The 12,911-nt window shown below is 45.4% G+C and overlaps 1 protein-coding gene across 1 annotated transcript in view; it reads right to left on the reverse strand.

Annotated features, from left to right (window-relative positions):
* Positions 1-12,911, reverse strand: part of cacna1ba (calcium channel, voltage-dependent, N type, alpha 1B subunit, a) — a 144,254-nt gene that overhangs the window by 10,697 nt on the left and 120,646 nt on the right. The window contains exons 40-44 of the mRNA XM_076078144.1: positions 12,198-12,305; positions 8,432-8,541; positions 7,713-7,894; positions 3,043-3,178; positions 2,468-2,575 (exon numbers count right to left, since the gene is read on the reverse strand). Of these exons, the coding sequence (XP_075934259.1) occupies positions 2,468-2,575; positions 3,043-3,178; positions 7,713-7,894; positions 8,432-8,541; positions 12,198-12,305 (644 nt within the window). The remainder of the gene's footprint in view (positions 1-2,467; positions 2,576-3,042; positions 3,179-7,712; positions 7,895-8,431; positions 8,542-12,197; positions 12,306-12,911) is intronic.

Raw genomic sequence — 12,911 nt, forward strand, 5'->3', positions numbered from 1 at the left:
GCACCAGAGTCAGTTATTTTCATATCCTACACAGTGTATATCTAAAAACAGTTCATTTCACAACAAGTCCAGTATTCAAAAATGCTGCAAATGAAAATAAGAATACACAAACATTGACAGCAGAATGTACCAAGTATCTGTGAATGTATTCATTTCAGAGAGTTACATTATAAGTTAAGTAAACAAGTTGTAAGTGAGCAGAATACTGATGTTGAAGTCGTATAAAAAGACATTGGGTGGAGGGGGGGGGGGGGGGGGGGGGGTGATCCTGTGATCCTGGGAGCTCCTGCTAGAGCCCATTTGTTACTTCTGCATAATACATAATGCATATTACAAATAATCTTTATTGAATCCTGTACTTCTCTTTATTGCATGGTTCATCAGCTGCCAAAAAGACAAAATGATGCACTGCAGGATAGAGTGGAGACATGTTGTATGTCTGGACAGAACTCACTCCCTCTGCTTCCATCACAGACATCTTGAAGACCATATCAGCCCTGATCATCAGCCCTGATCATCAGCCCTGATCCCTTCTGTCCTTGCCTGCCAGGCTTGCACATTAAAACAGGGCTCTGCTGCACATACTGTATTAGCAAAAGATGAGGATCAGACGTCCCATATCAGCTGGGTTAAAGGAATCCCGTGTGGGAGCAGAAGGCCAGACTGACCGACTCACTGAGGTCTCTCATGTCACCACAGCACAAAGACCGACAGGCTAGAACAGACGTCATGTCCTGATCCGGGAGAGTCAGGACAAGGACCCAAATTAAGCAAAAGGGAAGCAATCTAGCAAGAGAGACAGATACACTGCTGTGTATGAGGCTGGAGCCCCTGAGTTCAGACTGCATCATCATACTCTAGCAAGAGGAAGGCCAGCAGTAACTGAACGTGCTTGAGGATTTCCTGCTCTCTTTTCTACAAAGGTAAGAACAATAAGACAGCAAGTCAACAAGGGAACCTTCTGCCCTCATTCCTTACATCCTTTTATTAATCACCCAGTTCACATGCTCTCCCCTCCACAGTAACCCAATTACCCTCTGCCCCACCACTCAATCTTGGCCCAAAGCCATGTGGAGCCACCATTATCTTCTCAAGAGAGAAAGGATACTGGACAGAACCGGCAGCCTGCCAGGATGTAATCAGATTACTTCAGTGTGCTCCAGTAAGAGGAGGATCAACAACAGATCAATTGGGCTGTGAAAGGAATGCACCTTGAATGCATGAATCGATCAACATGTCTCAGGAAATGAGGAGTTATGTTTTATAGGATTCAGTGAAATATTCCTTGAGAGTGTTTCAGCCTTAACTGGATGAATAGTTACTCCCACATGTAGAAAGCTTCTGTGACGGTGTGCTTTGTTCTGTTCTCAGTAATATAAGCACAGTAAACCTTTTCCTCGAGTCATGAGCTACGTTCAACATCTCTCATGTTGAAGAAGGTTCAAACATAGCAGCACGTCTGTCTCTCAAGGTGAACTCAGAGGTGTAGCTGTGGTGCAACGTCAAAGAATTGATAATCCTGTTCCAGATGAAACGAGACAAAAAAAATAACATTTGACTACAAAAACTATGATGTATTACAATTTCTGTCAACAAATAACAAAAAAATAAGAATATGCTATACTATACTATAATATGCTATACTATAATATACTATACAATACTATAATATACTATACTATAATATACTATACTATACTATACTATACTATACTATAATATGCTATACTATAATATACTATACTATACAATACTATAATATATTATACTATAATATGCTATACTATACTATACTATACTATAATATGCTATACTATACTATACTATACTATACAATACTATAATATACTATACTATAATATGCTATACTATAATATACTATACTATACAATACTATAATATACTATACTATAATATGCTATACTATACTATACTATACTATAATATGCTATACTATACTATACTATAATATGCTATACTATAATATACTATAATATAATATTCTAATTGAGTTTTTGAATGACGACTGGCTTTACTGAGGACAGTCCATCCTTATACTAATACTCAGAAGGACATGGGCACTGTGTGTGCGCGTGTGTCTGTCTGTGTCTGTGTGTGTGTGTGTGTGTGTGTGTGTGTGTGTGTGTGGGTCAGCAACGGGAGTTTGGTGACTGTTGAGCCACATCTTCACAGAGACCTGACTACATCGTGACATCCCAGATCAAGCAGCACTTGGCAAGCAGACCGCATTGGCCATGATTTTTATTCCGGAATTTACAAGACTCGTCCCGGCATGGGAAATATATTGTAATATTTATGATTACAGATAAGAAGATAACATCAAAACAAAACATGACTCAAATTTGACCAATGGAAACTATACTAAAAAGTATTTCGTTTTTTTTGCGTTGGCTGACACTTAATGAAAAAGAAGGTGGTGAAGATGAGCTATTACCTGCAGCTCGACATTAAGTCGAGGCATAGAAGCTGCTCTGCCCTGGTTCTCCAGACCTGAGCCAGGGACCGGGATCGTGCTGCTGGCACCGGTCTCCATCTTCCTCATCTCCACCGATTCCTGGACATACACTCACACAAACCCACTCCCATCAGCATCATTAGGTGTGTGGCGGTGGAGTAGACTAATCGTTTCTTTATTTCACCTTAAGACACAGTATTCTTCAGCAGATGTTTAACAGCTTGAACCCTAGGATAACACTTAGAGCTGCATTAAGCAAATGCGGGCGGACTATTCGATCAGACTCCCAGACACACACGGCAATGTTTTAGCAATGTTCACACAAACTCAGCTCACCCTACAACATCTATACATAACATACATTTACTCAGCAGTTACAATAACAGTTATTTAATTACATTTTTAACAAACATTTTGTCACTTCCAATGACTCAGCCAGACAAAATCTGCAGTCTCTGGAGACACATGAAATAGTTTGTATATACACAGCTGTACGTCTGTACAACAATGAGTTAAATACATTTTGACATTTACAGCAATGTAGGAAATGTGGCCGTCTACAGTACCTGAATGACGACAGTGTCCGGTGTGTCCTCTGATGGGCCCCTGGACATGGTTATCTTAGTCTTAGCTCGGGGCACTTCCTTGGGTTTCTCCATCACCCAGGAAGATGATTGCTTGATGTTGTGGTCATGTCCTGGCCTGTGTGTTGTAGCAGTCACAGCTCAGCATTATAATAATAACACAGTGTAAATTTAGGTCAGAAGTTTATAATTTCACTTGCCAAAATGCAGTGGCGGGCCGTGCATTTTATACCTAGGCCTTCATTGCTGTCCTGCAGCTGAAATACCACCTTATGACCACATGATGGCGCCACAGCTATTATTCGTTTCTAAGGCTGTAACTATATACGTATTCGTATTAAACCATTCGGTACGAGGCTTACGAACCTAACAATACGTTTGATTAATACTAGAGCATTTTGTAAATTCATAAGCTTAAATTCAGGAAAATATAATGTTTTCTGCGCTCATGTAGGACAGTGGTTCTCAACTGGTCTAGCTGTGGGACCCACCATCATCATCATTCCTTAATGACAAGTCACGGCCCCAGAGAGATCGACTTATGATTTTACTTTCACAACTTAAACATTGAAGGTACTGCTCTGCAATGTCTTTCCTCGTCTCAGCCCCCTGTGTCACGGTGTGTGGTACATCTCACTCGATTCAGGAAACGTGTCAGAATGCCCATATTTGATTGGCTGAGCTGCATCACGTGATGTGATTCACAACGCAGACTAAGCCTCTGCTGTTAAGTTTCGTTTCACGATAGTCACGTGCTCGCCCACTGACCAATCACAGCACACGCTGTATCTCACTGCAGAGCTGCACATGGAAACTGAGCTGCATGTAATGCTGACGTAGCTACAGGCCGGCTAGCAGGCGCTGACACGTCAAAGAATATGCCCAACATGTCAAACTAAAGATCTGATTGGTTGAACACTATGACCATAAATTAAATTGTGGGAAATATAATGTTTTCTGTGCTAATGTAGGAGACAACGGGCTGTGACCTCTGAACCCGGAACAACAAAAAACAGCTGAGGCACCGTGTGTGTTCAGGGAGGCTACGCTAAACTAGCTTAACAAACAATAACTCCGCGCATGACGGTATGCTTCGTACGGACAATGCATAAAGTCCAAATCTATATAATTAACACAATGACAACAACAAACTCACAAGAACCAGTCACATATATTCATATGACAACAAAGCAACAAATCAATCCAGCAGACCTGCAGCAACACGCATTCTGCTGCACACTGGAGGGCCATTCAGATGTTAGATGTAAAGAAACAAACCAGTTGACTTAAAGACAAACTCCATCCTCCTTTCTTTGTTGACTAAGAGTTTAATCCGGTTAAATCCCAACTCACTAATCCGTTTCTCCTCCTTCAGCCATTGAGTGTTAAAAAAACAAAGCAGGTAAAATAATAATAATCTACACCAAGCAAAATGCAAAAAATGTCATAACTTCTTCCATATCTTTCAATTTGAACTCTCACGACTCCGACTAAGCCTCTGCTCAAGTTTCGTTTTCCAATAGTCACGTGCTCGCCCACTGACCAATCACAGCACACGCTGCACCTCACTGCAGAGCTGCTCCTGGACACTGAGCTGCACGTAATGCTGACCTACTTGTAGTCCAGCTAGCAGCTCTGACACGTCAAAGAATACGCCCAACATGTCAGACTAAAGATCTGATTGGTTGAACACTATGACAATCAACAATATCGTCCCCATTCACTTAAACTGCACATGGATGCACTTGTGAGTCTGCAGGCCTCTGCCTCTGTTCTTACCTAGAGACACAGAGGTGAGATCTAATTGGATAAAAGCTCTACTTAAAACAAGCTGCACTGGAAGCAGAGCAACTGAGGAAGACAGTAGCTGTGCAATGAGAAAATAAGATAATGGGGAAAATATATTAAATTATAATACATGTAGTGTATTTAAGAAAAAATATTAAATTATAAGATAGATATAACTTTGTGATTCTGTTTAGGCCAGCAGAGAAGGCTTTGCAGGCCCTGACGGCCCACCACTGCCAAAATGGAACTTACTTTGACAACTTGATAACATTTCATTATTTCTGTCAAGGGAGTTCTGGACAGGACCCAATAGCAGACCACGAGACAGGATTGAGGAAACGAAAATACTTTATTTGTAGAAGTTACAGCATGCGGGATCGACGGTGTGGTTCTCCGTGGACCGATACCGGAAGACAGGCAGGATACTGTATAGATCCCTTGGTCCGACACAGGGTTGCAGGCAGATCGACGGTGTGATGTCCCGTGGATCGACACCGGAGGCAGGCAGATTAACAGGTACTCGAGGCAAAAGACCGTACCGGGTTGTCCCAGCAGATACAAAGCCAACTAGGGTGGGCGGAGGGGGTCCGGAGGAGGGGTGACTGGATCTGACAGAAGGCTCCGGACACAGGTGCTCCGGCGGACGGCCAGACTGCCGAACTTGCTCCGGACACAGGTGCTCTGGCGGGCCGGACTCGGACTCTCGGAGTCGGGGCTCCGGGGAACAGGATGCTGGCCCAGCGGCGGCAGGAACTGGAGGTCACAGCGACTCGAAGGCGGCAGCGGCGGGAACTGGAGGTCGATGCGACTCGAAGGCGGCAGCGGCGGGAACTGGAAGTTGATGCAACCCGGAGGCGGCAGCGGCGGGAACTGGAGGTCGCTGCGAATCGAAGGCGGCAGCGGCGGGAACTGGAGGTCGCTGCGACTCGAAGGCGGCAGCGGTGGGAACTGGAGGTCGATGCGACTCGAAGGCGGCAGCGGCGGGAACTGGAGGTCGCTGCGACTCGGAGGCGGCAACGGCGGGTACTGGAGGTCGATGCGGCTCGGAGGTGGCAACGGCGGGAACTGGAGGTCGATGCGGCTCGGAGGTGGCAACGGCGGGAACTGGAGGTCGATGCGGTTCTGAGGCGGCAACGGCGGGAACTAGAGGTCGATGCGGCTCGGAGGTGGCAACGGCGGGAACTAGAGGTCGATGCGGCTCGGAGGTGGCAACGGCGGGAACTGGAGGTCGATGCGGCTCTGAGGCGGCAACGGCGGGAACTGGAGGTCGATGTGGCTCGGAGGTGGCAACGGCGGGAACTGGAGGTCGATGTGGCTTGGAGGCGGCAACAGCTGAGTACGGGGATAGCTGCGGCTCTGAGGCGGCTGCGACCGGGTCCGGGTATAGCTGCGGTGCTGAGGCGGCGGAGGCCGGGTCCGGGGATAGCTGCGGCGCTGAGGCAGCGGCGGCCGGGTCCAGGATAGCTGCGGCTCTGAGGTGGCGGCGGCCGGGTCCGGGGATAGCTGCGGCGCTGAGGCGGTGTTGGCCGGGTCCGGGGATAGCTGCGGCGCTGAGGCGGCAGGAACAGTAACTGGAGCTCGCTGTGGCTCCGAGGTGGCAGCTCGATACGGAGTCGGGTGGAGCGCCGTCCGAATACGGGGAGCCGGAAACGGCCGAACCACCGAGTGTTCCGCTACACTCGCTTGGCCCTGTCTCAAGCTAAGAAGGCGCTTAGCCGCATAATAATCGGAGTCCACCGGAGGATTAAAAACCCCCCTCAGATCCTCCACAAAGTCCACATAAAACACGGTATTAGGCCGATCAAAAGTTAATGTACTCGTGGCCCAGTCCAAAGCCCTTCCCCGCAGTAATTTCTCCTCAAAACCTCAGCAGACCAGCTGTAAACAGTGCCGATGGGATTTACTAGAGTCACAAGCAAGGTTGTGGTAGAAACAGGAATACATCATAGAACTACACACTGTATAATGACTATATACACAAATGAAGCTTAAGAGTACATTCAGTCAGGAAGACTTCTCTTTACACTCCTTTTCATTCATAATCTCTGAGTCTCTCTCTCTCCCTGTGATTACTCTATCAGCTGATTGTGGATGTTCACATTAAATTAACCAACAAGGTTCTGCACAGTTTCCTTATGCCAATCACATTGCTGTCAAACTTTAACAAATGTTTTCCTCTCTGCTGCAGTCTGTTGTTATTTCAGCACAGGCGGATGTGGCCCTCCTCCACCCCAGTCGCCCCCAGTCAGCATCACAGTCATCCTCCTCCTTCATCATCAGATTGCAGCAACTCCCTTCATCACCACCACCACCACCAGTGTCTGGACTCCAGGGGGATTAGGCCTTATCTGACCTCAGCATCCCTACTTGTCGATTATCCTACTTCAGGATGGAGTCAAATCGCCAAAGACTTTACACTATTCACTTTTTTTGCATGTGTAACAAATGATTGTTACATTTTAATGAAGTCTCTCCTGATTGAACAAAGATTTTCTTTACTTTGCTACATTTAAGTGAAAGTTTGGCTTTATTGACCTCAGTATCAGCCTTCATCTCACACCCTCTCCACCTGCTCCACTCTCAGGTACTGGTCCTGCTGACCCCCCTTTCCGAGTTTGGTGACTGCTTAATAATCTGCTGCTCTCTTCGTAAATCAGGAATGCAGATATGCAGATTGCAACCGCAAACGCAATGAAAACTTCAGAAAACATTTACACAACATCACTATATTAGTCTTCAGTTTTTCTTAGGGTAAGTCAGCAGAAAAATACATCTAAACCATCCTTGACAGTGTTTTTACCCTGGATGTAGTTTTAGTCTTGATATGGTACGATAAGTTTTAATTCCTGAAGCGTTGAACTTACAGCGTGCCTCCATTGTTGAGGGAGTTGGAGCTAGGTCTGGTCTGTGGCTGGGACTTGGCATGGGATTTGGGCTGGGGCTGAAGCATGCTGGGAGGCTCCACACTGTTTAACATCATAGGTAGATCTTTCTCCTGCATGTGAGTCAGAGGCAGCAATGGCTTAAACAGAGCCCCGCCCTTGCACTGTGGAGGAGAGACGTATGGCAACATGCTGAAGACATTCAGAGGCAGCAGGCAGAATATTGTTGCACCCAGGTCTGACAGCAGGATCTCAGTGCCACCCAGATGTAGAGACTCAGGCCAAAATATTCATTTTTCGCAGTCATGATTGAAAGAGGTACATCTGTGTGCATCTGTGTGAGTGTTTGTGTGCTGAAACAAACATGCACCTGTACAGTAGTAGACACCAGTCAGCAGCCAAATGCAGGTTCATCTTTGGCTGTGGCTGCTAAGTGTGCCTTTAATAACCAATTACTGTGCACCTTTACACTGAAAACATTAAATTAGCAAAGCTGTTGATGGATTTTGTAATCTACTAATGAATGGCTAGTTGATACAAAAGCATCTTCTGCATGTGTATGCATGCAGGCATACAGTCAAAGTGTCTGTGCAAGCATAATATATGTGGGCACATGCATAAAGGTTTGCACTAGTACATCCAATGTGTGTGTGCTTCAGTATGTGTGCAGTGTGCAGGCAATCGTGGTGTGGATGTTGTACCTGGGAGCCTGACGCGCCCTGTTGCTGCTGCAGCCTCCTCGCTCGATTCTGCTTATAGTAATCGAAGATCATCAGGGCTGCATAAACCTTCCCTATGGTCAGTTCATTGGCTGAGGAAGTGAGGAGAGAAGACATGATGTGAAGTAAAACGACGGTACAGGGAAAGGACAGGAGAAGAGAGGAGAGGTTCGGTTTTCAAAGTCCCTTTATTTAACCATTGCAGGGGGCCACCAGATCACTGTCACATCATCAATTTAGTTTATCTAATCAAAAATGAACCATCAGTTCTCCATCCTCCCCCACAGAACGTAATCCCCAAAAAGCCCATATGCGGCTGCAAGCCTGCACATCGTCCATCATCTGATAATTGGCGTATTCCACCCTCGGGCCTTCAGCAGCCCATCCAAAACAGGTGCTGGATGCACACTGCCTGTACTCTGAGCCTGGTTCCTACATGTCAGCCAAATGGCCAACTTAGCAGTACCAGACAAAAAGTTCACTGATGTGTGTACAGTCTTCTTCTTCTTAGCACAGTATTTTGGACCAAAAATAAATGAACCCTTCCCTCAGATCAGGATCAAGGTGCGCTCTGTATCTGTTTGTAGCTATTGCTCCATGTAAAACCCTCCACTTGAGGTCTGCTGTCCGATTTTTAATGGAAAGCTTGTACAGAGACCGCCAGCTGCCTTTCGGGCAAACATCTGGACCAAAGAACCCAGTCCACCTCGACTCCTTCATCCCTGCTAAAGAGTGCATCCTGACATTTTTTCCAGGTGTAGGGTTGTAAAAGTCAGCAGCTGACTTCCTCCTTCCTGCCACTCCCTCACAGCGGGGGTGATGGACAGAGAGGGGCAACAGTATTTAAAACCTTCACTCCATTGGTCACACAGGGTACGATATCCTGCAAACGCTCTCTGTGATTGAGACAGGGCGGCACAGACTTCCTCCACCACTCTGCTGATCACTCTGATAGAGGTGATGTTGCTGTTCTCTCCCAGGACATCTGCAGATGTTGTCGTCATCTTTATCAGATGGCCTAATTTGGTGCAGCAGCCTCTCTGAGATTGTCTTGCAGGCTGACAGATTGCAGAGTTTGAGTCTGTAAAACGTTTTGAAAAACAAAGGTTCCTCAAACAACCACATTCCAGGAAACTCGTTTGTGACATGTGTGATCTCGAAAATCTGCAGTACAGCACTGTAATAAGATGATGTCCATGTTCTCTGATTGCGAGAGACAGAGTGCCGGCCAGACCAGAAAAAGTCCAGGATGGCTCTTTGGTTGTCCTCTGTCAGGCCTATTGGTGATGTCAGAGTAAAGCATTTGTGCTATAGAGTCGAGGCAACTAAGTTATTGGCAACCAGAACTCTTCCTCTATAGGACAACTGGGGTAACAACCATTTCCATTTAGACAACTGAGCGCACACTTTCTCCTTCACTCCATCCCAATTCTTAGCTTGAAACCGTGGCCCAAAAAACTCCCAGAACTTTCGGCCCCCTTTCTATAGACCACTAGGCAGACTGGGATCGGCCTGATCCCTCCACTGTCCCACCAACAAGGCTTCACTCTTAGCCCAGTACACCTGTGCAGATAAGGTATTTTCATACAGGGACAAGGTATCCTGCAAACACTCAACGTCCTCCTGGCTGGAGACAAAGATGCAAACATCGTCTGCATTATAAACAGATACAGCAGGAGGACGAACAAGACTTAAGGGCCCAGGCAGTAAGAAACCACTGAGCCGACCTGTCAACCTGCATAGAAAGGGCTCAATAGCTAAACTATATAGTTGACCTGAGATAGGACAACCTTGTCTTATCCCCCGCTGTACAGGGATTGGCCGACTCAGCCCTACGCCTGTCTTCACCAAACATTGAGCACCACTGTACAATAAACCAACCCAAGCCAGAGACTATCACCAAAACCAAAACCAACAAATAAGAGTGATCCACCCCGTTCACTGCTGCCAAAAGCTCTCAAAGCTCTTGCAGAATACGCCGTCTTGCAGGAGCTTGTTGTTAAAGAGCCAGTAGGACTTGACCCTTTCACCTGATGAAATGATCAGATCTATAGTGACAAGGTGGTGGTCACTGAAGCCAACTGGACTCATAGTGCTGTAAACTAATCTGGAGCTAAGACTTTGAGAAATGTCGATCCTGTTTAATCTGGCTGCACTCACCCGGTTACTGCTGACCCTCACTATTGGATGTTTTACTCTTCAATCGTCTAACAGGTGTGCAATGACACTGTTAAGGTTCCTCACTTGTCCTTTCTACAGTGAAGTCTAGAGTGCAGTCAGAATCACCACCAATAACTAATTGATACTGATGGTAATTCCTTCATTTTTTAGCATGGTGAAAAAATCGACTCTTTCTGTTCCCTGGTTCGGGACATATATGTTAATGAAGCAAAACACAGAGCTCTCTATTTCTGCCCTGACAATCAGCAGCCGACCCTTCACCACCTCAGTAGAGGAAAAGTTGTTCTAAACAGAACAGCAGTGTCTCTTGCATAAACCAAACATCTCTCTCCAACCATTGATGTTCAACGACCCTATTAAGGCTTCGCATGGAGAGGTCAGAGAAGAGAAAGAAAACAGACGAGATGAAACCAGCAGAGATCTGTGTTTCTGTTGGAAGTTTCACAAACAGAAACTGTATCTGACTCAGAGTCATAGTCTATGTCTTCTCCGCATGACACCTGGCTATTAGACACACCCTGTTCTCCGTGTGTGATCACAGTGACATCTCTGCCTGCAACACTTGTGGAAGCTGCGTCCTCAACGTTTTCTGCCGGGTGTGGTTGTGCTTCACCATGTAAGAGCCATCACCGCCATCAAGACCTGCTGCCTCAGAGACTAACCATGCTTCAGTTTGAGATATTTACATCCCAAACTCACTGTTTTAAATCCACTGGCAAATTGACCAAACCTCCAGAGCTCGTTCTCTAACAACTCAATAGATTTAAATGACGGAACACCAGACATGGTGATCCGCGTGGAGGGAGCTGACAGCGGGGAGACATGCACCAATGTGTCCCTGATAAACACGGCGCTCTCTATCAGCTGATAAACGTGAGACAAAAATCTCCCTGCCGGATAGAGGGACGTGGACACTGTCAGAGGACAGAGAAGAGGCTAGAGGAGAAAAGAGGAGAGCAGAGGGGAAATTCTGCCGACTCATTCCTTCCTTCTTGATTAATCTCTATTTACCTGCTTGTGTCCTTAATGGCTACTTAAAAAAAATCTTTACAAAAAATGTACTTCTAACAGAGACAGATTTGATTAATTCACAGTAAGTAATTAAAAAAGATTTGAGGTAAACAAAAGCATCTTGACAGAACTGACGGGACATACCTGATAACATGTCCTTGAGATTAGGGTGGTTTGACCTACTATTTGCATTTGATCTGAGCATTTGTTTGCTGTTACACAAGATGTCATTTTCCAAGGAAGCATTGACGTTTTGTAGTGAACACACTGTAAAATTACTTCAGATATTATGTCTTATTACCCTTCACGATAATAATAAACATTTCTTTGGGAGAGTGGTGACCCCGCCATTATAGTTGGCCTAACACACCATCCTCAGCTTCCATGTCCACTCGACACTTTACTGATGTACACATACCTTTTCCTTTTGTGTTGTGCAAACATTTCAGTTACTTTTGTTCAAAAGATCCCTTTGCGTAATCTTTGAGACGGTGCGTGAAAGTCAGGTTGAGATAAGACCAGAGAGCTCAACATGTAGACATGGTGGCATGCTTACGTTTATGTGGTGTCACCAACAGATCCATGGTCTTTTGAGAGAGACTGGGCCACACTGTAGACAACTCCTTCTTTAACACAGCGTCAGATAAGCGCTGGGCGACCATGCCTGGAAATCCACAGAGAGACACTTTAAACCTTGTTTATTAAAACACAGTAACAGCACCATATACAGTGCTTAAAATGAAAAAGGTGGGAAAGATAGACGAAATAAAAAAGTAACATCTGCTGACTAGTTTATTCTCATGTACCACACAAAGCAAGCAAAGCAGTAAATGAGTTGTTTCTGAGGTGAGGCGCGATGAGAAATCCTCATTAAAAGTGCAGATAGAAGCTGTGAAGCAGCCCAGCACAAAGCCGTCTAATGAGTTCAACTGGAAGCAAGATCGGCTTATTTCCAGCTCTGAGAACAATAAATAGCAGACGGCTTTCTGTCACTCTGGCTGGCTGCTAAAGGTACCATTTTACATAACATAACATTTCAAGAGATTTGTCATTAATTTGCTTCGGTTCATCAGTTATGAGGTAACATTTGAAATGCACTACAAAAACTGGCCTAAATTGTTACAGTTAAAGAACCTGTCTAAACCTTTAATACCTTTTTAGTTTCCCATATGCTGTCAATCACATTGTGTATGCTTAAGTTTGGTCAGGGAAGCATTACCTCAGTTTTTCTCCTGATGCTTTAAGCCTACATTTTGTCTTAAATGACAAC

The sequence above is a fragment of the Anarhichas minor genome, unplaced genomic scaffold (assembly GCF_050575085.1).
Source record: "Anarhichas minor isolate MPS153535 unplaced genomic scaffold, ASM5057508v1 ptg000063l, whole genome shotgun sequence".
Taxonomy (NCBI): Eukaryota; Metazoa; Chordata; class Actinopteri; order Perciformes; family Anarhichadidae; genus Anarhichas; species Anarhichas minor.